At 46.3% G+C, this 26620-nt stretch overlaps 1 protein-coding gene and 1 long non-coding RNA gene across 9 annotated transcripts in view; both read right to left on the reverse strand.

The window, feature by feature from the left end:
- SH3PXD2A (SH3 and PX domains 2A) overlaps positions 1 to 11113 on the reverse strand; it is a 241257-nt gene extending 230144 nt beyond the window's left edge. For all 7 annotated transcript variants that reach the window (XM_053583135.1, XM_053583133.1, XM_053583131.1 and 4 more), the window contains exon 1: positions 10405 to 11113. In XM_053583135.1, coding sequence (XP_053439110.1) covers positions 10405 to 10476 — 72 coding nt within the window. In that variant the 5' untranslated portion in view covers positions 10477 to 11113. The remainder of the gene's footprint in view (positions 1 to 10404) is intronic.
- Positions 11114 to 11962: 849 nt separating this feature from the next.
- LOC128582261 (uncharacterized) overlaps positions 11963 to 26620 on the reverse strand; it is a 46412-nt gene continuing 31754 nt past the window's right edge. For both annotated transcript variants that reach the window (XR_008379015.1, XR_008379014.1), the window contains 2 exons: positions 24334 to 24484; positions 11963 to 12495 (listed from right to left, as the gene is read on the reverse strand). This is a non-coding gene — a long non-coding RNA (uncharacterized LOC128582261). The remainder of the gene's footprint in view (positions 12496 to 24333; positions 24485 to 26620) is intronic.

A 26620-nucleotide genomic window follows, 5' to 3' on the forward strand; every position in this document is an offset into this window, starting at 1 on the left:
CCACCAGCCTCGCCCAGGCCTGGGGAGGGTGGCTTCCTTACCAGCCAAAGGGAAATGACAGCAGAAGGCGGGGGGTGGGGTGGGGTCGGGGTGGGGGGCAGAAAGCACAGCTGTTTCCCCTTTGCTAATTCAGCCGCCACCTGGACGTCACTTCCTCCCCTCAGGTAATACCGGAGAGAGGTAATACTGGGAACAGCTCTGTCTCTTTCTGTCCGCAAAAAATAAAGGTTTGGAAAGAAGCCAAGTTTTGTTCCTTTAATACAGTTCCTCGTGTTGCGGTGACCCCCAACCATAAAATTATTTTCGTTGCTACTTCATAACTGTAATTTTGCTTCTGTTATGAATCATAATGTAAATATCTGATATGCAGGATGTATTTTCATTGCTACAAAGGGGTCGCGACCCACAGGTTGAGAACTGCTGCTCTAGAAGATGTCTTCGCCAAGGGCCTAAGGTGCCCCCGAATCAACCCTGGCTACTAGCCTTGCAGGGGCAGTGGTTAGATGGGTGAACTTTGTTTAAAAATACTCTGGGGGGGGTCAGGAACCCCACAAACAGCTATTTTCTCTGGGTTTCATGCTTTCCAAAGCTTTCATACTCACCCTCCCTCTGCAACACAGGCCAGGGCAAATGGAGTTCTAGAAGGTGAAGATCTCACGGCTTGAGAAGCCACCCAGCCAGACCTCAGGTGGAACCTCCTTGGGCCCAGGTTCCCCAGGTAAGTAATGTGTCATTAAGGGGCGGCAGGCAGGATCTCTGTGGGGTCAGTGCAGATCCCTGCATATGGGACTCATTAGCGGCACGGCGTCTGGCGATTCCCCTCAGCCGTCTGGGCAGCTGCATCCCCACCTGTATGATGCGGATGCTGCAGGAGCCACACTGCATGGGGTACTTTGGAGAATATCCATGTAAAACTCTTCGCGCAAGGAAAACATTTAGCATTGTTAGCTGTTATTTTTATTATTACGTTTTCCCTGAAGATCAGGCTTACTGGACCATCTGGAAGTGTGGTAGAGGTCAAATAAATGAAGAGGTAGTTTGAAGTATTTGAAACTAAAACCCAGTTCAGAGAGATCTTGACACAGAAGGCAATGTTAGTGTTGACATTTCAGGAGACATAGACTTCAGAGACGTGCTGGGCTCCCAAAAAGCTGTGTTGATGTTGGCCCTTAGACCCTACCAGGGCAGATATGGCCTCTGTCTTGCTACTGGGGTGGGAGGAGCGTAGACATTACTCACTCCACCTGAAGTACAGTGCGCCAGGCCCTGCACTAGCTGAGAGGCAAAGCAGCTGACACCTCTGTCCCCACTGCTCTCCTCCTCCCCAACCCTAACCCTCTCCCAAGAGCCCCATGCAATCAGTTTTTATGGGGCAGCCTGACCCCCAGAATGAGTGCTATAAACAGGAGGGGCAGGGATCCAGCTGTTCAACTGAAGGGTCTCCAGAGCAGAACCAGAAAAAGGCTGCAGTCCTGACCTATCTCTGTTCCAGCCATGGCTGCATAACAGCCCCGTGCCCACCAGAAGCACCCCAAAGTGACTATTGGCTCCCTCCCTGCCAGGAAAGAAAGGAAGGTTCCCAGATGTCTACACAATAAACTGCATCCCCCCTGCCATGCTGAAGGCTCTCAGAACCTGGACCTGAGCTTTCCCTTCATCCTTCTCTCCCTATTCATCTTGGGCTTTGCCTGGATGAACACAACACCTTTGCTTTTCCCTTTCATGGAATGACTTTGCCAGTTTTCTCAGCTGAATCCTAATGACTCCTCATGTCCCATCTGGCCTTTCTCCAGCTAGTCTTCCCTGAAAACGCCAGGTCAGGGCAAGCTCTCTGTCCTCCAAAGGACTTTAGGACTTAATAATTATTACAGCAAATATTTGTGTTGCACTTCCTACATGCCAGGCACTGTCCTAAGCTCTTTACGTTTATGAACTCAATCTTCATCACAACCCTATAAGCTAGATCCCATTTCTCCCACATTTTTTTCATTTTTTAAAGACAAGGAAACTGAGGCACAGAGACAGAGTACTTTGCACTGCGTCCCACAGCAGTAAGTGGTAGAGACAGGATTCCAGCCTGGGGATACCGGAGCCCAGGTGCTCTGGGACAACCAGCCTCACTAGACGCACCTCTCATCCTCCCAGGACATGCTGCCTGGGTCACTGCTTACTTCCATGCCGTCTCTCACCAACCCTGCTCTGATGGGGTGGGCAGTGGCAAATTTGCAGACTTGGGTGTCAGATACCTGGGTAAGAATCCCAGGCCTGCCACAGAATAACTCTGAGAATGACACGAACATTCTTAGCCTCAATTTCCTCATCTGTAAAATAGGGATGAAAACACCTACCTACCTCATGTGGTTGTTATGAAGCTCAAATAAAATCCCTCTAAAGGTACCTGCTGCACTGCCTGGCACATAGTAGGTGCTTGTTTGTTAGTTCCCCTGCTCCTTGCTGCATGGTGACATCCAGTCTCCGGTCAGCACTGTGCACCCAGGGGCTCAGGCTCCACTACTGACGTGGTACATGGTGACTTGTCTGGTGGTTACCCAGGGGGACAAGGGGACTGTCTTGTGGCCCACCAGCCTCCACGCACATCCATGTGCCTGACCTCTCCGTTCACCTGCCTCCCTGTTACTGGCTCCACTGCAGGCAGCAGAAGTCTGGGCCAGGAAGTAACATATAGCTGTGGGAATCTACCTCTTAAAGCGATGGTCACCCTATTGGGTGCTCCCATTATTTTTGGCAATTGTCATGGCAGAGAACACCTTTGGCCCTCGCTTAGAAACTATTTCCAAAGTCAGAATCTCCACTCATTTCCCACACACCCCACTTGTCCTTCCTGTCCCCTGGTCCTAATCCACTATCCCTTTCCTGGATTCTCAGAACTCCAGTGGAGTAAGTGTGAGTACAGAGGCAAAAGAGAGCAGAGCTACCTGCTGGACTTTCCTGGCCAAGAAACAGTCTTGGTCACTGACTCAGGCTGAGGAAATTAGAAGGCAGTTTCAAGGGAACTGCTGTGCAAATCCTAAGTCCGAAGTCATAAGAACACTCCTCTAATTCATCACTGCCACTGTCCATTAACTCCTGCTGGCCCCGGAATATCTCTTTGGAAAATGCAGCAGCTGAGGCTTATATTTCTGGAACCAGTCTGTATGACATCAAATAGGTTTATTTTCCTCTTCCCTTCCCTTCCCCTCTGCCTGCCACCACACACGGTGATTCCAACTTTGATTGCTCCCCCCTCAAAAACCCTCACTCAGATTGAAACAGGGCCACGATAAAAGGCTGGCTGTGCTCCCTGTTCCAACGGCCTTGAAGGATGTGGTTGGTTGTTCCATGAGCAGGGAGCCTTGTCAGACCTGTGAATCACTCCTAGATCACTTCCCTCCCCAGAGAAGAAACTTCCTGTGCATGTGTGTGTAAGGGAGAAAAAGACAGACAAGCTTGCTAACCACCATGGAGCACCAACTTTGGGGCTAGGATCCCATCTGACCTTATCTGGAGCACCCCCTTTCCTTCCCAACTCTCCAGAAAGCCACTAGTGGATCCCACTGCTCAGCCCCAGGAAGCCCTCCAGGTCTCACAGCTGCTCTGTGTTTATCTGTTTCTCTTGTATGCTGGGTGTTTTCCATGGGGCATGTCACCCATTTTCCCATCAGACTAGGAACAGCTGGTCCTTCCTTTCTGCCTCAGTCTTTCCTTTTCTCTCAGTTCCACCCATTGGGTCCTCAGTGTGCTTCAGTACTTTGGGAATCAGAAACGTCAGATGGATACTACGTTATGCTGAATGCTCAGAAGGCAGCTAGGTGCTGGGTAGAAGTTTTATCCCAAATTATCTCAGGTCAACTTCTCAAAAGCTCTGTGAGGTCACAGGTGAAGAAACTGAGGCCCAGAGTGACCAGCTCACAGTTGCACATCTAGGAAGTGCCAAAGGCACGGTTCAAACCCTGACCTGCCAACGCCACTAATTCCATAGTGGGAGTGGCCCTAAAGACGACCCTTTCCAGGCTACGGCTGCACATTCTAAGTCTCATGGAGCTTTACCAGGGAAAAAATGAAGGGCAGAGAAATGAAGTTCGGGGCCAATTCCTAAAACTGTAGCTTCCAGGGCTAAGAATAAAAATCTGTGATGATCTCATCATAGGGAATATGTATTATTTCCACAGGATCAACCCTTAATTTATCACCCTGAGCATTCCTGGAGACTAGATATCACTCTGGATTTGCTCTAGTCCTCCCGCCTCACAGTGATCCCCATGGCCCATGGTTGTGTCCTACAGGGGGGCAGTCTTCAGAGCCCACCCTGCACTCCTCTCTCTCACTGTACAGGCCTGTGCTGGCCTCCCCACCCAGACTCTGAGGGATGGGCCACATCTTACATTCATCCCTCCCTTCAGAGGTAAACTCACCTGCATTTACCCAGATCTGCCCCATGCTAACTGGGAGACCCAACGCAATTTGAGTCTCACCAAGCCTCTGTTAACCCATCTTTTAAAAAAAAGAATCAAAAACCTACCCCACATTAGGGCATAATCAGGGAACTGCAGGAATCACATGCAAACATGCATACTAAGTGTTGACACCCTCGAAGGTAACTGCTAACACTGGCTACTACTTGCACTCCCTAGAGTCCTGTAGAGGATCAAAATATTCATGACTGGTATGTGTCTGAAATAAACAATCAGGAAAGGAAACGACTGTGAAAGCACAACGCCTTCCAAATCCAAACATATCGTTTCTTATTTGTTTTAGATAAACAAGCTTCTCTCCACCACCAGATGACTTAATGTACACCTACACCCCCCCTGTGAGAATGAGAAATTATGTGGACCTAACTTGAATCCTCATCGGAAACTTTCAGATGAAGAAATTTGCATTTTGCATCCAGCATCATTGGGACTATTTTAAAGACAAGTAGTCTGAGGCCAAAGCCAGTTTACCTAAGGCCTCCCCAGATGCAATTCATAAAAGCTAGGAGCCTGACCAAGGCAGCCACTGCCCACCTTCTCAGCCCTACTCCAAGGAGTGCCTTGGCCAAAAGGAAGTCAAGGGCTGACAGCACTGTGTGAGTGATGGAGGCTACTTGTGTGCCTTTCATAAACAGACCAAAGCACAAGACCCTTGGTGTCTAGGCAGCTCCCCCGCCTCGTAGGCATGAGCACGCCCTTTGCAGGATGTCCTGAGAGAACCTCTGCAGTGTGTTCCCAGCATTCTGCAGCCAGCAGAGCTCCTCCTGCTTGGGCCCCAGGCCTCTCATCAGCTAGGTCTGGCTAACATGCACATCCCATAAAATCTCTCTGCTCTGCAATTTACCAAACCACAGAGTCAGATTCACCACCAGTGGAGGAGAGACTGGAAAGAGGCATGCTTCTCCAGTGTAGAGGGCTTCTAGAACATAAGCCACTTGGGCCAGCATGTCCTGCCAGCTAACCACATCAGAGTGCCTTACACAGAACACCTGACCTTCTGGTGTGTAGTGCAAGGGCCAAGAGAGGAGAAGATCCCAAGTTCAGAGGCCACAGCCTCCACCCAACTCACTCTTCCTGCCCCTGTCGGCCCCACTGGACCCTATTACTGGACACCTTTCTGTTATGCATTAATGCCCCAAATGTGTAGAAGCTTCTACCAAACATTTGTCTTCCTAGCCAACCCCAACCAGTCTTAGGGTACATTCAATGAACAAAATCCACAGCATGGGCAAAAGGCCAGTTAGATCCAGGTTCTGTGATGGGCTGCGTGGCAAGTGACTTAATCCAATCTGGCTCTCAGTTTCCTCTTCTGTAAAACAATGGGCTCGAACCAGATGAGTCTTCAGTCCCTGAAAGTTCCACAATTCCACAACATATAATACTTTCTCCTGAGAGTCCCCGGTCGCACCTCAGAGCTGCCCGGCTGCCCGATGCTTCCACCCCGGCCGCCGCGGGCCGGGCTGTGCGCTTAGTGCCCGGCTCAGGCCCCCGAAGCGCAGGCGGGGGCGACAGCAGCCTCGGGCCCCGCGGAGAGGACGAGGCAGCGGCCGTGGGGAGGAGGATGGGGGCTAACCAGTTAGTGGTGCTCAACGTGTACGACATGGTTGGGCTGCCGTGGATCATTCCTTTTCTTCCATAAGTCTGCTGCATATATGAAAATACAGTATAGTTGACCACCTCCCTACATTGACCATCTCCTTCAGTTGATGTAATGTTCGTAGACTGGACATGTACCACATGAACTCAATGGAAGACCACCTCTGTAAGTCGTATCTTGACTACTTGGACCATGTAACATACAATATTAATTTACCCTCTATAACTTGACCAGTTCGGTTCACTCTACACCAAGAGGTAGAAACTGAACTTTGCTCATTAGTTGTATTATTTTTTCTTTAGTATAAGTTCTTTTTTCACGTCGTATTATTACTGTAGGTTAAATCACGCCTAATGTCCTATTGTTTATCATGTGTTGGGAAAGATTTTTCAATGTGAAGGCCTGGTACATCCTGCAATGACTGAAAAATTTTATATTTAATTGAGACATAATGGCGCAAAGGAAAGAACTCAAAGAGCTAACATTAAAGGAAAAGGTCAATCTTTTACATTTTCTAGAAAGCAGCAGCCAGAGAAAGACAGCAGAACATTTTGGTGTTAGGAAGACCACAGTTAGCAACATCCAAAAACGTAAACATGAGTACTTAGAGAAATACAGTAAAGACAGTGGAGACCCACAGCGGAAAAAGAGGAAAACGTCCCTGGATGAAGTCAATCAAGCCACATTAAGCTGGTTCAAACAAATGAGGGCAGTTAATGCCCAGATCTCTGGGCCGATGATTCGAGAAGTGGCAAAGAAATTCGCACAGGAATTCGGGGTGGCAGATTTCCAAGCATCAAGTGGTTGGCTTGAAAAATTTAAACTACGAAACAAGATCTCCCAGAAAGTCTTCTGGGGTGAATCCAATGACGTTTCAACAGAAGTTGTGGAAGATACTATGAAGGAAGAGGATGTCAGGCATCTGATAATGCAGTTGAAGTCATTTGCTGCAGAAAAATGCCCAGGTATGCTGAGTGGTGTGGCCAGCGTTGAGAGTGCTTTCTGCACTTACGTTTGTAATAAGAGACAGGTCAAGATTGACTCTTTCTTCAGAAAGAATAATTAAACCATGAGAAAACAGTAATTGTATTGATTTTATACGATACTGTCTGTATGATTTTACTGTTTTGATTATATATGATTTCATATGATATTCTCTAATAAATATTGTATAAGAAAGTGAAGTACTTGTATGTATCACTATAATAGGCCTAGTTCCTTGTGTTGACCACCTCTATATGTTGACCGGTTTGTTACAGTCCCTTGGGTGGTCAACTTATAGAGGTTTTACTGTAATTGTATGGGGGTCACCTATATTAACTTCTTTCTTATGGAGGAATAGTATAATCCTCAAAAGGTTATTTAATTGTGCATGGTGCTTCTGAATTACTGCTTGCTGTCTTCTCGGTGATTATGTTTCTCTTTGTATGTTGGGGTACTCTTTCACCAATAAAACATATGTTAAGAGTTAAAAAAAAAAAATACTTTCTCCTGTCCTTGTTTTCTTCTTTTTGTGTGTGTGTGTGGTTTTTGGCCAGGGCCGGGTTTGAACCCACCACCTCTGGCATATGGGACCGGCACCCTACTCCTTGAGCCACAGGCGCCACCCTCCTGTCATTGTTTTCCAGACCCTTAGGGCAGAACTCTGTATGGCCCCATCTGTTTGATGACATCATTCCCTGCCCCAAACATAATGTCACCAATTCTTACTCAGGAAGTGAAGATGTCCCAGGAAACACTTTTTCTGTAAAAAGGGAGGAAATGATCATTTCAAGGGAACTAAACAGGACTTCTTTTGTATTTTTCACTTACAACAAGTTATTATCAATCTTAAAACCTGAAATCTTTCTTCCTTTTTGCCAGACCATTAATAGCTGCTTTTCAAAAATACTTTCTTAGTCAGAATCTCCCCAATAAAAAGCTATCATTTAATAAGTTCTTGCAATGTGCCAGGAACAGGGCTAAGTGCTTTACTTGGATGATCTCATTTAATTTTCCCAACAGCCCCAGGAAGTACATAGATAGTCATTACTCTCAGTTGAAAAATGAGGAAACTGAGGTTCCCAGGAGGAATAAATTACAATGTTGCACAGCTAGTTAGGGGCTGAGCCAGGCTTTGAACAAGACCATCTAACCTCAGAGCCCAACACTTAACAACCTTTCAGTACTGCCTGGGCCCGGGCCACATTAGCAACACTCCCGGTCGGTTGTCACTGTGTCCTGCATCTCTAATCTTGGGCACCACTGGTCAGAGCTAAAATTTGGTATTTCATCTAAAATCCGGAGCTGGAAAAGCACATGCCTGAGTCTCAGAGCAGAGAGTGCCATCTGTTGAAAGCAGTGCCAACTTCAGCAGAGGACTAGAAAAGAGAACCCTTAAAACTTAGCCTGCAACATTTGAGAAAAAAGGTGAGAAAGGCCAACTCACTCATAGACCCTGTGATATATAAGTGGACAACTGTCCACAGAGCAGTGACCACCTAGTGACACAAGCCCTCTACAAAGAGCTTTCTTCTTCTTTTGCCTTTTTTTGAGACAGACTCTCACTCTGTTGCCCTGGGTAGTGTATCATGGTATCATCATAGCTCACAGCAACCTCAAACTCTTGGGCTCAAGTGATCCTCTCGTCTCAGCATCCCAAGTGGCTGGAACTACAGGTTAATTTTCTATTTTTAGTGTAGATGGGGTCTCACTCTTGATCTCAGGCTGGTCTTGAGCTCCTAAGCTCAAGTGATCCTCCAGCCTCAGCCCCCTCAAAGTGCTAGGATTACAGGCAGTGAGCCACACGGTGCCCAGTCCAAAAGAGCTTTCTCCTAACAGCAGACAAAGATGCTTGCTAAGCCAGATGATGCAAAAGACATGATGTTAGGCACCGTCCCCCACAGGCACCCACCTCCCTGCCTGGTCAAGAATCTCTTCCCTGACCTGAGTCCCATTTGTTCTAAAACACCAAGTTCAGATAAAGGTAAAGAGAGGACCTGAGGCTGACATTCTCACAAATGCTAGTGCCCTCCTAAAAGGAATATAAAAGGCACTTAGGAGATCAATTGTGCAATGCAGGGCAGCAACCAACAGCCTGTTTTGTTTGTTTTTTTTTTTGTAGAGAGAGAGTTTCACTTTATTGCCCTCAGTAGAATGCCGTGGCGTCACACGGCTCACAGCAACCTCCAACTCCTGGGCTTAGGCGATTCTCCTGCCTCAGCCTCCCGAGAAGCTGGGACTACAGGCGCCCACCAAATCGCCCAGCTATTTTATTTTTTTGTTGCAGTTTGGCCGGGGCTGGGTTTGAACCCGCCACCCTCGGCATATGGGGCCGGCGCCCTACTCACTGAGCCACAGGCGCCGCCCCCAACAGCCTGTTTTAATTGTTAAAATTAATGCTTTGAGCACTCTAAATGCTCCTTTAAATATCTAATTTGCAAATAAGATGCAATCCTGCTGTCTCTGTATCCTCTGGGCTTTGGGTAACTGACTGGGTCTCTTCTCTCTCAAATACAGGAGCACAGTGCTAAAACAGGCGTCAAGGACATGGTGCTTACTTCCGAAGGTGTGAAGGATGGGGAGACAGGACTGGCTGAGATGAAAGGGGGACTGTCACACAGACCCTGGAGCTGGCCCAGTCAACCTTAACCCCTTCGCATTAAGTCTGGGGAAGGAAGGGGGAGGGGCAGTAGGCCGTTTCTTGGAGACCACAGCAAACATTTGCCCCCTCGTGTCTGGAGATGGAGCATCACTTAAGAGGAAATGAACCCGGTTAAGGGTCACGTCCAGAGGAGGGATAAAAGGAAAAGCCACAATTTTCCTTACACTGACAGACACAATGGCTTTAAGAGGGTAATCAAAGCTGGGAGCTGAGGGAGGAGGTGGGGCTGGGGGCGCGCCCCCCAGACCCGGGCCTAGGAAGGCGGGACAGAGCAAACGTGGAAGGCAGAGAGCGAGCTTCCTTCCCCAGGACAAGCCTCTGAAAGCATCTCGGGCCGTGTGAGCTTGAGCGCCCCGAGCCCCCAGGGACGGCCGGGAAGGTGCTCCTTCCGGACGGAGCTCCCCCGCCATCCGTCAAGGCTCTGGTGGACAGATGACTTCACCGTTGTAACAGACAAGGGCAGCCACTTGCCAATTTCAATGCCAAAAAAAGAAACCGGGGAGAGGGGAGCGGAGGACGGACGGAAAAGGCTTCCCTGGAGATCACAGCCCTGGGAAGAAACTCCACAGCTGACGGCTGCCCTTTGGGCACTTAGCTCTGGGACCTAACAGCGGGGAGCGGCGAGAGGCCACCTGGACACCCTCCGGGATCTCAGGCCAGTCCCCCACAGGCTCGGTGGGGGCAAAACTCACATAGTGCTTGGAGGGGTTCCTCCGCTTCTCCACGTCCACCACGGTAGCATCCTGCACGCAGTAGGCGAGCATCTTCCCACACACAGCGAGTGGCGCCCCCCGGCGGCGTCACCTTCTCATCCCGGCCGGGCTCCGGCTCCTTCTCCCGCTGCCCGGGGCCCCCCGCCACCCTGGCCCGGCGCGCCGACCGCTGCCCCGACTCCCGGCTCCCTCGGGCACTGCGCCGGGGCGGGGGACGGTCCCGGAGGGCAGGCGGGCTCAGTGCGCCCCGGGCGGCTCCGGGTGGGCCTGCCCGCGCCCCTTCTCTCCCGCGCCTCCGCCGCGCTCCGACTCGCCTGCCCGCTCTCTCCGCCGCCGGGTGGGTCCGGCGGGAACTGACGGAGGAGAGGAGGGGCGGGGGTGTGTCCCACCGGCGAGGGGACGGGGAGGGGGCCCGGAGCCTGCTGTCAGCCCGCTGGGGAGGGCCGGCGGCGCCCCTTCGCCGCGCTCAGGCCCCGGGGGGCTCGGCGCTGGCGGAGGCTGCGGGCGCAGGAGGCAGAGGCAGGGCCGGGCAGGCAGGGAAGGGAAGGGAGGGAGCGAGGGGAAGCGCGCGGGGAGGGGCTCCGGACCGGGGGAGGGGCTCGGGCGGCGGGGAGGGGGCTGCTGGCGGACCCGAGCTGCACCAGCGGGGCCGCGCGCCCCCACCCGAGCCGAAAGCGCAGCCCGCGGCCTGGCGCAGCACCAGGCTGGTTCCCCGGCACAAAACCTCTAGGTGGCTTTGGAGGCAGGAGGAGCAGGGGAAAGTGAACCCAGCGCGCCCCCATCCTGGCTATCCGTCTCGGAGTGGATTCGTGTCTTTTTGTCCCCACATTTACTTCCCCCTACCACTTGTATCTCCCAGATCTCTTTAATGAAAAGTAGTTTATTGCCCGGCTGTTAGTTCCCAGACCCCCCAAGGAGGAGATGGAAATGGGGAAAGGGCCAAATCCTAAAAGCCAGAGCCTCTTCTGATGAACCACCTGCCTCCCTACAGGTCACAGGGGGGGAATTCTCCCCCGAAATGTGATCGACCCGCTAGCAGAGTCACCCATCGATCTGGGCCTGTGTAACTAACCTGTGACATTATTTACCAACGACAAAGTTGCAGACTCTGTAACACCACTGCCTTAAACTCAGGCCTCCCAGGGACCCTCGGGGCGCTGGCGACTTGGGAAGGGAGCGTACAATGGAGGGAAAATGCACCGGGTAGGAGGTCTGCCCATCGTTAGTTTCTCACCACCCCTCCCTCCCGTCTGGAAAACCGACTTTCCAAGCCACTTGTCTGTGCCTGAACTTGGAGCACAGTTAACTACTTAATTCAATTTACCACACACACACACACCGTCTATTTCAACATTTTTTTCCATTCTACTTTCAAATATTTAAAGAGGTAGTGATTTCATGACTAATCCTATTGTTTCACAGTCACAATAAAGCTTTGTGACTGTGGACCAGTGTCAAACAACTAAAATGAGGGCCAAGAATTTTACGACCTTATTGTATCAGAACTTTCTTCTCTGGACTGTCAGAACCTGGGTACCAACCTAAGACTTTATTCACACATTTGCTTGGTACAGAGCACCCCACTATTTCTGCGGCCTTCTTAGTGAAGGGCACCAGGACACCAAAGGTTGGCACATGAGAAGGAAAAAAAAAGACAGGGTGTAGGGGATCCAGGCTGTCAGCGATCCTGACACCAGACACAGGGATTCTCTAGCAGAGAAGGTGACAGAGGCATTGTGGCTGTTGGAGCAGCAGTCCTGGGGGAAGGTGATCCGGCAGTGAGGCTCACTTAATGGGAAAACGGGGGAGACAAGGCAATTACCCAGCAAGACTTGTTCTCCAAAGGAGCAGGAAATGGACCTGGAACAGGCTGTCATCCCTGAGCTCCTGAACTTGCGAGGGTGCCAGCCCACCTCCAAGCCCTCTCTGATGATGAATCCAGACAGCCTGTGGGTTCATGATGAAATGATTCTTCATGGCACTCAGCTGCTCTTCCTCTGTGAATAGCAAAGCATTCTGGAAGCTCTAACAAAGCCTGAGAAGCTCCTGGTGAGGGGAGCTGGTGTTTAGCTGTTGGAAGGAAAGAAGAGGAAGGAGTTAGCTGGCTTTGGGTCTCCTTGCAAATCAGAGTACTCAGCTCACCTAAGACAACACCCACGGTTCCAACTCACCCATCTCTTTTTTGGCCTCAATCCACACTGAACTTGATGCTGAACACACGCATTCTGTAGAAGAGAGGTTCCAATGCTCCCACACTGCGCCAGTGGCACGGTTTGTGCCCATGCAGTGGTGGCCTTTTTCCTGCCTAAGAAACTCCAAACAACCTGACATCACTTAAATTCAGGTCTTTAAGCACAACTTGAACGTACTACCAAATTTCCCTTTAGCTCTCGAATGACCTTGACTGTAGGTAACAACTGAGAGCTCTCACAGTGCCAAGATCTCTGGGGATCAGTAGGGCAGAAGTTATTTCTACCTGTGGAAGAAAATGTCTTTTCTCTACTGAGGCCAGATGTCCAAGAGACTGTAAGTATGAAATGGTGCAAGGTCTCCCCTCCCTGGATACATTTCACCTCATACAAGTCCCTTTCCCACAATGCCTTAGGAGTTTTCTTTCTGTTCAACACACATTTGCTGACTGCCTCACATGTGCCTGGACATCCCCCCTAATTGTGGAGATGAGCAGAAGTTCTCTTGGAGATAGGGAATGTACATCATTCATTAAATACCCATGCCTGGCACATAGTAGGTATATAGATGGTCTGGGTTGAAAACATCTGTTCAAAGAGCTAGTGCTGAAGAGGATTAGGTAAATCCTTATTTTGCCACTTGCATCTATGCATTTGGGTTGACTCCAACTCAAGGACATTGTGTGAGTCCAAATGACCAAATCTAATGGCAATATATTTTTAAGTTTAGGATAAATAAGGGAAAGCAAATCCAAAATAAAGATGCAAACTGATACCAGCAAATCTGATTTTTCAAAAACAGGTAGTAAGACCAAGTGCAGTACTCACACCTGTAATAACTAGCACTCTGGGAGGCCCAGGTGGGAGGATCACTTGAGCTCAAGAGTTTGAGACAGTCTAAGCAACAGCAAGACACTGTCTCTACTAAAAACAGAAAAATTAGCTAGGTGTTGTGGCAGGCGCCTATAATCCCAGCTTCCTGGGAGGCTGAGGCAGGAAGATGGCTTCTGCCCAGGAGTTTGAGGTTGCTGTGAGCTAGGCAGACAACCCAGCACTCTAGGCAGGGCAATACAGTGGGACTGTGCCTCAAAAAGAAAAACAAAAATGCAGGTAGTTGTAGAATGCTTAGAATCAAAGAATTTTCCAATTAGAAAAGACCAGGCAGGTTATTTATTCTTCTGATCTTAAAGAGGAACAAACTGAGGCTGAGAGAAACTAAGTGAGGTACCCAATGCCACACATCTGGTTAGTCCCAGATCAGCTACCTGTCTTTCCCCTCTGAGTTTACGTGCCTATTCACAGGCAAGAAGAGTTCATTTAAAAAGCATACGTAGGCTTGGCGCCCGTAGCTTAGTGGTTACGGAGCCAGCCACATACACCAGAGCTGGTGGGTTCGAACCCGGCCCGGGCCTGCTAAACAACAATGATAACTATAAAAAAAAAAAGCCAGTGTTGTGGCAGGCACCTGTAGTCCCAGCTACTTGGGAGGCTGAGGCAAGAGAATCTCTTAAGCCTCAAGAATTTGAGGTTGCTGTGAGCTGTAATGCCATAGCACTCTACTGAGGGTGACCAAAAAAAAAATAAATAAATAAACATGTACAAATACCTATAGATCTTAAATGTTGCACTTCCTTGAACCCTAGAGTCCCTGGTTCCAATATTCTATCCATACAAGCATCACAAGCTGCCTGGATGCTCCTTCAGGCCAGGGCTATGTGTATTGCCATGGACCTCTGTGCACACACAAATCCCATCAGCTCCCCTTTTGCAGAGCCCACCATTCTTCCCCTCCCACAAAGGGTCTCCCCGAAGACATCAGGGAGATGTGGGTCTCCCCTCCCACATAGGTGACCACCCTCAAGACATCCAGGAAAGCATTGGCAACTGTTAAGTGTTAGGCGAACACACAGTATAATCTGCTCTTTCTCTTTAGAAATTTTGTGGCAATTGCTAATCAGACATTTGGTTACTAATCATACTATGCAACTCAGCTTCCACTGTATTGAACCTTATTTACATCTTTTATTGTTATTTAACTTTCTTGTGTCTAGCTTGTGCCTTCTAAACCAGGAAGAAAGGACAGGCGTGGTAGCTCATGCCTATAATCCCAGCTCTCTGGGATGCCAAGGTGGGTGGATAGCCTGAGCTCAGGAGTTGGACACCAGCCTGAGTAAGAGCAAATAAAAAAATTAAAAAAATCACTGGGAATTATAGTGGGCACCTGCAGTCCCAGCTACTCTGGAGGCTGAGGCAAGAGGATCCCTTGAGCCCAAGAGTTTGAGGTCACTGTGAGCTATGACACCATGGCACTCAACCCAGGTCAACTGAGTAAGACTCTGTCTAAATAAGTAAATAAACAAACCAGGAAGAAGCCTATGAGGGTCTTGAGGACCATAAAATTAGACTTTGACACTACCCGTTCCCTCCCTACCTGCACCACCGAGCACCTCTGCCACCTGCCACCTGTCACACACACTCCACCCAGCACAGGGTTTTATACTTGCCAAGCCCTCAGTACATATTTGTACTCCTAGCACATATTTGGAGCTGCTGCTGCTGCTGCTGCGAGAGATGCCAAAGAAGAATTGTAGAGTCGAGTCTTAAAACAGGCCTTATACAACCTGGGCGCTAGTCCTGGTTCTACCCCGAACCGGCCTTGTGATCTTGAAGTTATTTCCCATTTCTGGTCTCTGGTGTGCATTTGGGTCCCTTCCATGTTGTATGATAATGGATGTAACTATCAGTAAAATGAGGTCTGATCAGACTATTACCCAGAGATGTGCAAATTTGAGTGAAATTTGGGGCCCCCTCCTGGCCAAAGTGGTTAGCACCTTTACCTCCAGCCCCTGGCCAGGGCTGCAATCCCTTCCAGCCCCCGGCTTACCTCTAGCAGGGGCAAACAGGAGGACCTGGCACAAACAACCTGCCATGTTATAGCCCCTAAGCGAGCCAAGGCTCGTGCTTCCCTCTTGAAGTCCTCCTCTTCCTCTTCTCCTTTTTATTCTTCCCTCTTCTCCCTTTCTCTTCTCTCTCAAATCAGCCCTATTATATTGATATGTTTGGGGAGCACCTTAATGATGGTCCTTGTTGAACATGGAGTAGACAGGTGGTGGAGGCCACCTCTCTGCCACCCGATACCATAAGTTCATCAGCAAGATCTTAATGTGCCTTTACACTGACTGCTTATGAATCTCAGCCTCCTGTCTTAGCCTTGACTCTGGTGAGGGTCCTTGTGTGGAAGAAGTTTTCCATAGACCAACTTGAAACTCCAGCCTTAGCAAATGACTGTGCCCCTGAAATACCACAGGGAAATCTGGGAAATTGCACAGCCAAAGAAGCCAAGGATACAATTAGATTCACAGAAGAAAAAAAAAAAAAAAACGACCAAAAAGAAACTACTATTTTGTAACTCCAGGCTGCATCCTTAATCCTGACCAGACATCTGGTCCCCAAACTAGTGTTTTAAGATCTTTGATGCCTCAGCACCCATATCTCAGTGGTTAGGGCACCAGCCACATCACCGGGGCTGGTAGGTTCAAACCTGGCCCAGGCCTGCTAAACAACAATGGCAACAATATAAAAACAACAATAAAAAAAATAGCCAGGCATTGTCACGGGCACCTGTAGTCCCAGCTATTTGGGAGGCTGAGGCAAGAGAATCACTTAAGCCAAGAGTTTGAGGTTGCTGTGAGCTGTGATGTTATGGTACTCTACAAGGGTGACAAAGTGAGACTCTGTCTCAAAAAAAAAAAAAAAATATATCTTCAAGAATGAGAGTGGATGGTTTCATACCATCCAGTTCAACTCCTGAACTTGCCCTTCTTTTTTTTTTGAGATGATTATTTTCTGTTTATGAGAATCTTTATTTTGATCAAAGTGTTTTTTTTTTTTTTCTAAGTTAAAGTAAACTATTTATTGTACTACTAACCCATAGCATACCCTCTGTGGCCAGCGGCATGGCCAACTGGTCACAACTACAATTACTTTTTTTTCTCTTTTTTCTCATTTCAAATTAATATGAGGGTACAAATTTTTTAGCTTACATTGTTCTCACTTCCAAGGCAAAGTTCAAGTTGTAGTACAGCCCTTCACCCAAAGGGCATGCTGAATACCCTCACATTGAGAGCATTAGGTGAGATCAGGCCAATTTTGCGGCGGGAGTCTCACTCTGTCACCCTGGGCAGTGTGCTTGAATATCATCACAGCTCGTAGCCACCTCAAACTCTTGGGCCCAAGCAATTCTCTTCAGCCTCCTGGGTAGCTGGGACTACAGGTGCCTGCCACAGCATCTGGCTAGTTTTTCTATTTTTGATAGAGATGGGAGTCTTTTGCTCAGGCTGGTCTCCAACTCATAAGCTCAAGCAACCCACCCACTTTGGCTTCCCAGAGTGCTAGGATTACAGGTGTGAGCCACTGCCCCAGCCTGAGTTCCTGCCGATTGCCCTCCCCTACTCCTTTCCTCCGCTTTCCTGCCTCTTGCTAGACCATTTGTGTTTTATCATTCATGTGGGTGTTGTTTATATATTGGTTTCATATCAGTATTGAGTACACTGGATTTTTTTCCATTCTTCAGATACTATAGTAAGAAGAATATGCTTCAACTCCATCCAGGTAAACATAAAAGATGTAAAGTTTGCAACAAAATCCTAGCTAATAGATTACAGCTTATCATCAAAAAAGTCATACATCATGATCAAGTATGTTTCATCCCAGGGATGCAAGGCTGGTTTAACATACGCAAGTTCATAAATGTTATCCACCATATTAACAGAGGCAAAAATAAAGATCATATGATCCTCTCAATAGATGCAGAAAAAGCATTTGGTAAAATCCAGCATCCTTTTCTAATTAGAACACTGAAGAGTATAGGCATAGGTGGCACATTTCTAAAACTGATTGAAGCTATCTATGACAAACCCACAGCTAATATTTTACTGAATGGAGTAAAACTAAAAGCTTTTCCTCTTAAAACTGGAACCAGACAAGGTTGTCCTCTGTCACCTTTACTAGTCAACATAGTGCTGGAAGTTCTAGCCAATACAATTAGGCAAGACAAAGAAATAAGGGAATCCAAATGGGAGCAGAGGAGGTCAAACTCTCCCTCTTTGCTGATGACATGATCTTATACTTAGAGAACCCCAAAGACTCAACCACAAGACTCCTAGAAGTCATCAAAAAATACAGTAATGTTTCAGGATATAAAATCAATGTCCACAAGTCAGTAGCCTTTGTATACGCCAATAACAGTGAAGCTGAGAAGCTAATTAAGGACACAACTCCCTTCACCATAGTTTCAAAGAAAATGAAATACCTAGGAATATACCTAATGAAGGAGGTGAAGGACCTCTATAAAGAAAACTATGAAATCCTCAGAAAGGAAATAGCAGAGGATTTTAACAAATGGAAGAACACACCATGCTCATGGATGGGCAGAATAAACATTGTTAAAATATTTATACTTCCCTTGGGCGGCGCCTGTGGCTCAGTCGGTGGGGTGCCGGCCCCATATACCGAGGGTGGCGGGTTCAAGCCTGGCCTCGGAGGAACTGCAACAAAAAAATAGCAGGGTGTTGTGGCGGGCGCCTGTGGTCCCAGCTACTTGGGAGACTGAGGCAGGAGAATCGCTTACGCCCAGGAGTTGGAGGTTGCTGTGAGCTATGTGATGCCATGGCACTCTACCTTGGGCCATAAAGTGAAACTCTGTCTCTACAAAAAAAAAAAAAAAAAAAGTCTATACTTCCCAAAGCAATCTACCTATTCAATGGCATTCCTATCAAAATACCAACATCGTACTTTCCAGATTTGGAAAAAATGATTCTGTGTTTTGTATGGAACCAGAAAAAACCCCATATAGCTAAGGCAGTTCTTAGTAATAAAAATAAAGCTGGGGGCATCAGCATACCAGATTTTAGTCTGTACTACAAAGCCATAGTGGTCAAGACAGCATGGTACTGGCACAAAAATAGAGACATAGACACTTGGAATCGAATAGAAAAACAAGAAATGAACTAACATCTTACAACCACCTAATCTTTGATAAACCAAACAAGAACATACCTTGGGGGAAAGACTCCCTATTCAATAAATGGTGTTGGGAGAACTGGATATCCACATGTAAAAGACTGAAACTGGACCCACACTTTTCCCCACTCACAAAAATTGATTCAAGATGGATAAAGGACTTAAATTTAAGGCATGAAACAATAAAAATCCTCCAAGAAAGCATAGGAAAAACACTGGAAGATACTGGCCTGGGGAAAGACTTCATGAAGAAGACTGCCATGGCAATTGCAACAACAACAAAAATAAACAAATGGGACTTCATTAAACTGAAAAGCTTCTGTACAGCCAAGGAGACAACAACCAAAGCAAAGAGACGACCTACACGATGGGAAAGGATATTTGCATATTTTGAATCAGACAAAAGCTTGATAACTAGGATCTATAGAGAACTCAAATTAATCCACATGAAAAAAGCCAACAATCCCATATATCAATGGGCAAAAGACATGAATAGAACCTTCTCTAAAGACAAATGGCTAACAAACATATGAAAAAATGTTCATCATCCCTATTTATTAGAGAAATGCAAATCAAAACCACCCTGAGATACCATCTAATCCTAGTGAGAATGGCCCACATCACAAAATCTCAAAACTGCAGATGCTGGCGTGGATGTGGAGAGAAGGGAACACTTTTACACTGCTGGTGGGACTGCAAACTAGTACAACCTTTCTGGAAGGAAGTATGGAGAAACCTCAAAGCACTCAACCTAGACCTACCATTTGATCCTGCAATCCCATTACTGGGCATCTACCCAGAAGGAAAAAAATCCTTTTATCATAAGGACACTTGTACTAGACCGTTTATTGCAGCTCAATTTACAATCACCAAAATGTGGAAACAGCCTAAATGCCCACCAACCCAGGAATGGATTAACAAGCTGTGGTATATGTATACCATGGAATACTATTCAGCTATTAAAAAAAATGGAGACTTTACATCCTTTGTATTAACCTGGATGGAAGTGGAAGACATTATTCTTAGTAAAGCATCACAAGAATGGAGAAGCATGAATTCTATGTACTCAATTTTGATATGAGGACAATTAATGACAATTTAAGGTCAGGGGGTGGTGGGGGAAGGAAAAGCAGAGAGAGGGAAGGAGGGAGAGGGGTGGGGCCTTGGTGTGTGCCACACCTTCTGAGGGCAAGACATGATTGCAAGAGGGACTTTACCTAACAAATGCAATCAGTGTAACCTGGCTTATTGTACCCTCAATGAATCCCCAACAACAAAAAAAAAAATTAAAAAAAAAAAAAGATGTAAAGTTTCCATCTTTTCTGAAGTGTATCCCTCCCGAGTAGGGGGTTACCAGCATCATCATGGTATAAAAGATCAGTCTGTATAGTTCCATTTTACCAAAAATCACTACAGATTTTTTTCAAAATCCCCTGGATTTTCCAGAAGCCAATAAATCCCAAGTTGGCCACTGGACGAGAAAGAACAGAAGAAAAAAATATCCCATGGGGAATTCAAAGGCAGTTTCTTTAAAAATAGCCTGAAGCCACAAATAACCAAAAATATGAGTCTGGTATTGGTTTGAGCCCTGTTTTTAATTCTCTATACAGAAATGTCACAGAAATTACTGTTCTTTGTCCTGTTTAAATCCATATGTCTCTTTCAGGTGAAAGATTTAAGACTCTTAAAATGAAGTCTGACTTCAGCTCAACCCTGCTCTGCCTACAGCAGAGGAAATCCTCACAGTTGCCGTATTTCTTACCCAGTAGGTGAGAGAAGCCTTAGCAGGCTGTGTTTTTCCACACAGGTGAATCTGGCTGGGAATTAGACTGTCATCAATAACGTATTGCCCTAGGCAGTTGACTATGATCAACTTCACTAATGTTACCTCCTCACATACGACCGGGTGCGTGCCTTAGTTAACACTGTTTGGTTTACAAATGCTGATAGATACTGAGCTGAGCTAGCTAATAAAAGGGAAAGGGACTTGATGGGCGGTGCCCGTAGCCACATACACCCAGGCCCGTGGGTTTGAACCTGGCCTGGGCCAGCTAAACAGCAATGACAACTGCAACAAGAAAATAGCCGGGCGTTGTGGTGGGTGCCTGTAGTCCCAGCTATTGGGAGGCTGAGGCAAGAGAATCGCTTAAGCCCAAGAGTTTGAGGTTACTGTGAGCTGTGACACCATGGCACTATACCAAGGGTGACATAGTGAGACTCTGTCTCAAAAAAAAAAAAGAAGAAAGTGACTTTACTTCTAATATACAGGAGCATCTCATGGACTCCATAGACATCTGAGTTTCTGAAAGGAATAGAACCAGGAAGTAGCAAATCTGAGAATATAAGCAATACTTTTCTTTGTCTCATCTCTGCTTAGCACTATGTGTCTGTTTTATTCTTTTAACTGCAGACTTCCTCTCTCCACTCATATAGCAGGAGCCCCGTACCACACAGGTGTCTACCTCAATTCCAGATACATCTAAGCATTGGCTGAATTCTAAGACTAGTTCCTAGTCTCTGGGGGGAAAAAAAGGATCTGGTGCTCAGGTAATGTGGCCACCCCAATCTAATCAGTTACCATAGGGTGAAGTCAGATGGCACAAACATAATCATAACCCAATGCATTTGGTTAGGAAATTGATTTTTTTTAAATAAAAGTTACTTATTAGAGAAGTGAGATTGGAGGTGAAGTCATTCTTAAGTTTTTTTTTTTAAGTAATTCTTCTTCTTCTTCTCTTTTTTTGTTGTTGTTTGTTTGTTTTTTTTGCAGTTTTTGGCCGGTGCCAGGTTCGAACCTGCCACCTCCAGTATATGGGGCCGGTGCCCCACTCCTTGAGCCACAGGCGTTTAAGAATTCTAATGGGCTGGCTACACATTCCAAAATACAGCTACCAAATTATTGTTTACTTATTCAGGGACTTCATTCATTTATTTAGTCACTAAACAAATATTTATTAAATTACCAACAAATATTTGGAAATAAGTCTTATCCACTCCGTTAGGAACTAGAGCTTCAGTTGTGGGAAAACCAGACACTTCCTTGTCTTAAGGGAGTGTTATAGCCTTTGAGGAAGAAACACATTGATTCAAAAGTCATAAAAATAAATGTAAAATTATTGTGACAAATGTTATCAAAGTGAGACAAATATATACTGAATTTATTACTAGGAATGGATACAAAAGTTTTTTAAATTTTTTAATTAATTAATTAATTTTTTAAATTACAGTACTAGCCAGGTACAGTGTCTTGCTCCTATACTCCCAGCACACTGGGAGGCCCAAGTGGGAGGTTCGCTTCGGGTCAGGAGTTTAAGATCAGCCCAAGCGAGAGCCAGACCCTATCTCTACTAAAAGGAGAAAAATTAGCTGAGTGCAGTAGTGCACCTGCAGTACCAGCGACTTTGCCATTGCACTCCAACCTGGGGTGAGGGAGTGAGACTCTAGCTCAAAAAAAAAAAAAAAAATGACAGTGGTTTTTGTATTAATAAAAAGACTGCCATGGCTTATGAAGAGCTAAAAGAAAAAAAGGGAAGTTGATTTTTTAATTTGCATCTTGAAAGGATCACTATGGTCTCTTGTTGGAGGGACCTGGCAGATGGGGGTGAACTTTAGAAGATAGAGTGGCCTCTGTTTAATGATATTGTTTGTCAGGGATGAAGGAAAGAGAGGCGCTAAGGACAATTATAAGTTCTTAGCTTGTGTCACTAGAAGCATGGTGGTGCTATACAATGCAGGGACTGATTAGTTCATATCAAAAGTTCCCTCTAGCTATGAGAATGTTAATAATGACGATTACAGCAATAGGAATAGCAGTGATTGTTTCTTAAGCCCCTACTATGTGCTGCATCAGGAATTGTGCTGAGTAAGCACTATACTCAGGTACTTATTCCACAAGTGGGAATTTAGTCACAAGTAAGAAGATCACTCCCTTATGGAACTCAATCTGCTGACAATGAATTATGTAAGAGAAAATCAAGATATTTGGGCCCTTTAAAATCACTATTCCTTAAATGTTTGTTTGGCATGTATTTACTGAAGCCTGGGAGAAATAAATTTTCTATTAAGTGTGCACTTTTGTCTCTACATTCAAAATAAGACATTTACTGCATGGACCGAAAGCGATGTTTTCTGAATCATCTTTTATTTCATGGTTTTCATGCCTGGATCATGTTACTTACGTGCCTACCATAGGTAAAGGTAACTTACATGAATATAACTTCTTTTTTTTTTTTGTAGAGACAGAGTCTCACTGTACCGCCCTCGGGTAGAGTGCCGTGGCGTCACACGGCTCACAGCAACCTCTAACTCTTGGGCTTACGCAATTCTCTTGCCTCAGCCTCCCAAGCAGCTGGGACTACTGGCACATGCCACAATGCCCGGCTATTTTTTTTTTGTTGTTGCAGTTTGGCCGGGGCTGGGTTTGAACCTGCCACCCTTGGCATATGGGGCCGGCGCCCTACTCACTGAGCCACAGGCGCCGCCCTACATGACTATAACTTCAAAGTCTTCAAAGATGTTCTATGGGTTTTGTTTGTTTTCACTTTCATGGAGTGCAGACATTTCCTGCTTTTCTGGAGTTCTTGTCTTTAATTTTTACAGGGGAGAGCAGTCTGAAGTGTTAACTTCTTGGGCGGCATATGAATGGGTTTGAACTTAGTGAAAACAAATCATTCCCTCCAAGTAAACAGCACCAGGCTGTGTGTTTCTGCACATTGGGCCTGAAGCTGGGGTCACTGCTGCCCTCTTAAAGAGCTCTCTGTGGCCAGGGCTAGAGCTGATGGCCCAGGTCAGTCTACAAGTTCAAAGACAACGTCCTGCACATGCACACTACAAGAATACTCCCTGGAGCTGGGAGCAGTGACATGCACCTGTAGTCCCAGGTATTCTGAAGGCTGAGGTGAGTGGACCACTTGAGCCCAGGAGTTTGAGGCAGCGGTGAGCTATGATCACACTTGTGAGTAGCCACAGTGCTCCTGTCTGGGCAATATAGCAAAACCCTGGCTCGAAAAAGAATACTCCCTGGACATGGTAGGTGCTCAGGAGGAGGGATTTTTTTTTCATTGCTCCCTGGAGTGTGTTTTTTACTGAGCAGGAACTGGACCACTTGTGCCAGGTGACCCTTGGAAAATCCCACTCTTCTGGGCCAAGACTCTTGGCCATTTGTCTATCTTGCCTAACACATGAGGGGTGGCCACTGCTCAGAACTTTAGAATCAAAATAGAAAAAAACTTGCCAAAAGAGAGCCAAGAAACCATGTACACAATGTCTGATTATTAATTAATGATAATAGTAAAACATAAGAATGCAAATTTTATAAGCACAGGGCTGTTGGCCTGCCTTGTTCACCATGACACCCTGCCCAGTGCTAAGAATACTCTCTGACATGTAACCAGTTTTTTCACTCAATAGTTGTTAAATGAATGAATAACTCCTAAATAGAACATAAAGAGAATTATTGAAAACCTTTCAATTGTAATCTACGTCTTAGAATTCTGAATCCTTTTTGCTCTTTGCTTTTGAAAAAGAGCCAATTAATTACTTTTATATTCTGTAAGGAGAAAAGAGTGTGTCCTAATCTCCCCCCAAATGGCAGCAGCACCAATTGTGTATTTCACCAGTTACATAAAGGTTCATGAGTGGAAATGAGACACTAGCTATCACATTTCCAGTTTATTTATTGCAATGATGCAAAGCTCACCTGCTTTTACCCAGGTCTGATGATTAGTGCTCCCGAAGAAAGATGTAGAGACTCGGGAACATAGAATAAAACCCCCACATCCTTGTCCGAGGGCAGAAAAGCCTCTCAGTACATACTGAAGCTGCAGCCGGTCAGATGAGCAGGAGTCAGCCTAGTACAAAGAGGATGGAGCAGGTGAGCTTCAGGCAGGTCAAAAATGTATGAAGACATGGGCGGCGCCTGTGGCTCAAGGAGTAGGGCGCCGGTCCCATATGCCAGAGGTGGCGGGTTCAAACCCAGCCCTGGCCAAAAACCAAAAAAAAAAAAAAAAAAAATGTATGAAGACAAAGCTGGGCTCATGTGAGAACCTGGGAGAGGTATAGGGAAGAGGCTGGAGATGCAAGACAGGGCCATGAGAAGGAAATAATTTTTAGCTGGGCATTGTGGCAGGCACCTGTAGTCCCAGCTACTTGGGAGACTGAGGCAAGAGAATTGCTTAAGCCCAAGATTTTGAGGTTGCTGTGAGCTGTGATGCCACGGCACTCTACCGAGGGTGACATAGCAAGACTCTGTCTCAAAAAAAAAAAAAATAATAATAATAATAATTTTCTCCTGGGGGAATGGGAAGCCACCTAAGGGCTTCGAGATAAGACAAGGAATGACTAACGACTGGCCAGGAGCAGTGGCTCACGCCTATAATCCTTGTACTTCGGGAGGCTGAGATGGGTGGATTGCTTGAGCTTAGGAGTTTGAGACCATCCTGAGCAAGAGCAAGACCCCATCTCAAGCCAGGCTTTGTGTCAGGCATCTGAGTTCCAGCTACTCAGGAGGCTGAGGCAAGAGAATCACTTAAGCCCAAGAGTTTGAGGTTGCTGTGAGCTATGATGTCATGGCACTCTGCCAAGGGCGACATAGTGAGACTCTGTCTCAAAAAAAACAAGGAATGACCATTATCTCTTGACAATTAAACTGTCTTAGCAGGAGATGTTGAACCCGCTCCTACATTGCCACAGATGAAAGGACTTAGTGTCCATTCTGCAGAGAGGAGACGTGAACCTGGTTAGTGAGATCAGGAAAACCTTGGCACCAATATATTAAGATGCAATTAGGGGGCGGCGCCTGTGGCTCAGTTGGTAAGGCGCCGGCCCCATATACCGAGGGTGGCGGGTTCAAACCCCACCCCGGCTGAACTGCAACCAAAAAATAGCTGGGTGTTGTGGCGGGCGCCTGTAGTCCCAGCTACTCGGGAGGCTGAGGCAAGAGAATGGCTTAAGCCCAGGAGTTGGAGGTTGCTGTGAGCTGTGTGATGCCACGGCACTCTACCGAGGGCCATAAAGTGAGACTCTGTCTCTACAAAAAAAAAAAAAAAAAGATGCAATTAGGTTTGGGTTCCTGCGTTAGAACACAAGCAAACGACTATAGATAATTTTTATTTTCTTAATTTCTTTAAAAGATATAGGACTATTTAAAGCAAAAAATTTTAACACTGTACTATGTGGCTTATAACCTAAGTAGATATAATACAGGTGACAATAACACAAATGACAGAAGGGGAAAGTATTTTTGATTTTTTGGACCATATAATCTATCATGACTACTCAGTTCTGTATAGTATGACTTTACTATGACCCAGCAAATATAGATCTCCTAGGTATAGATCCAAGAGAAATTAGTGCACATGTCTATAAAACAGTATCCAGAAATATTTATAGAATTATTTATAATAACTGAAAACCACCCTAATATCCATCAATGCACGTGGATCAATAAATAATATCTGAGGATATAGGGGGAAAAAGCCAAAATGCTTTTTCTTTCTTTTTTAATTTATTTATTGTCAGGGATTCATTGAGGGTACAAGAAACCAGGTGACACTGATTGCATTGTTAGGTAAAGTCCCTCTTACAATCGTGTCTTGCCAACAAAAGGTGTGGCACACACCAAGGCCTCACCCCCTCCCTCCTTCCCTCTCTCTGCTCTTCCTTTCCTTCACCCCTCCCTCCTTCTTTCTCTCTCTGCTCTCCCCTTCCCCCTCCCCCACCGTGTCGTTAATTGTCCTTATATCAAAATTGAGTACATAGGATTCATGCTTCTCCATTCTTGTGATGCTTTACTAAGAATAATGTGTTCCACTTCCATCCAGGTTAATACAAAGGATGTAAAGTCCCCATTGTTTTTAATAGCTGAATAGTATTCCATGGTACACATATACCACAGCTTGTTAATCCATTCCTGGGTTGGTGGGCATTTAGGCTGTTTCCACATTTTGGTGATTGTAAATTGAGCTGCAATAAACGGTCTAGTACAA

This window comes from Nycticebus coucang, chromosome 3 (genome assembly GCF_027406575.1).
Source record: "Nycticebus coucang isolate mNycCou1 chromosome 3, mNycCou1.pri, whole genome shotgun sequence".
Classification (NCBI taxonomy): Eukaryota; Metazoa; Chordata; class Mammalia; order Primates; family Lorisidae; genus Nycticebus; species Nycticebus coucang.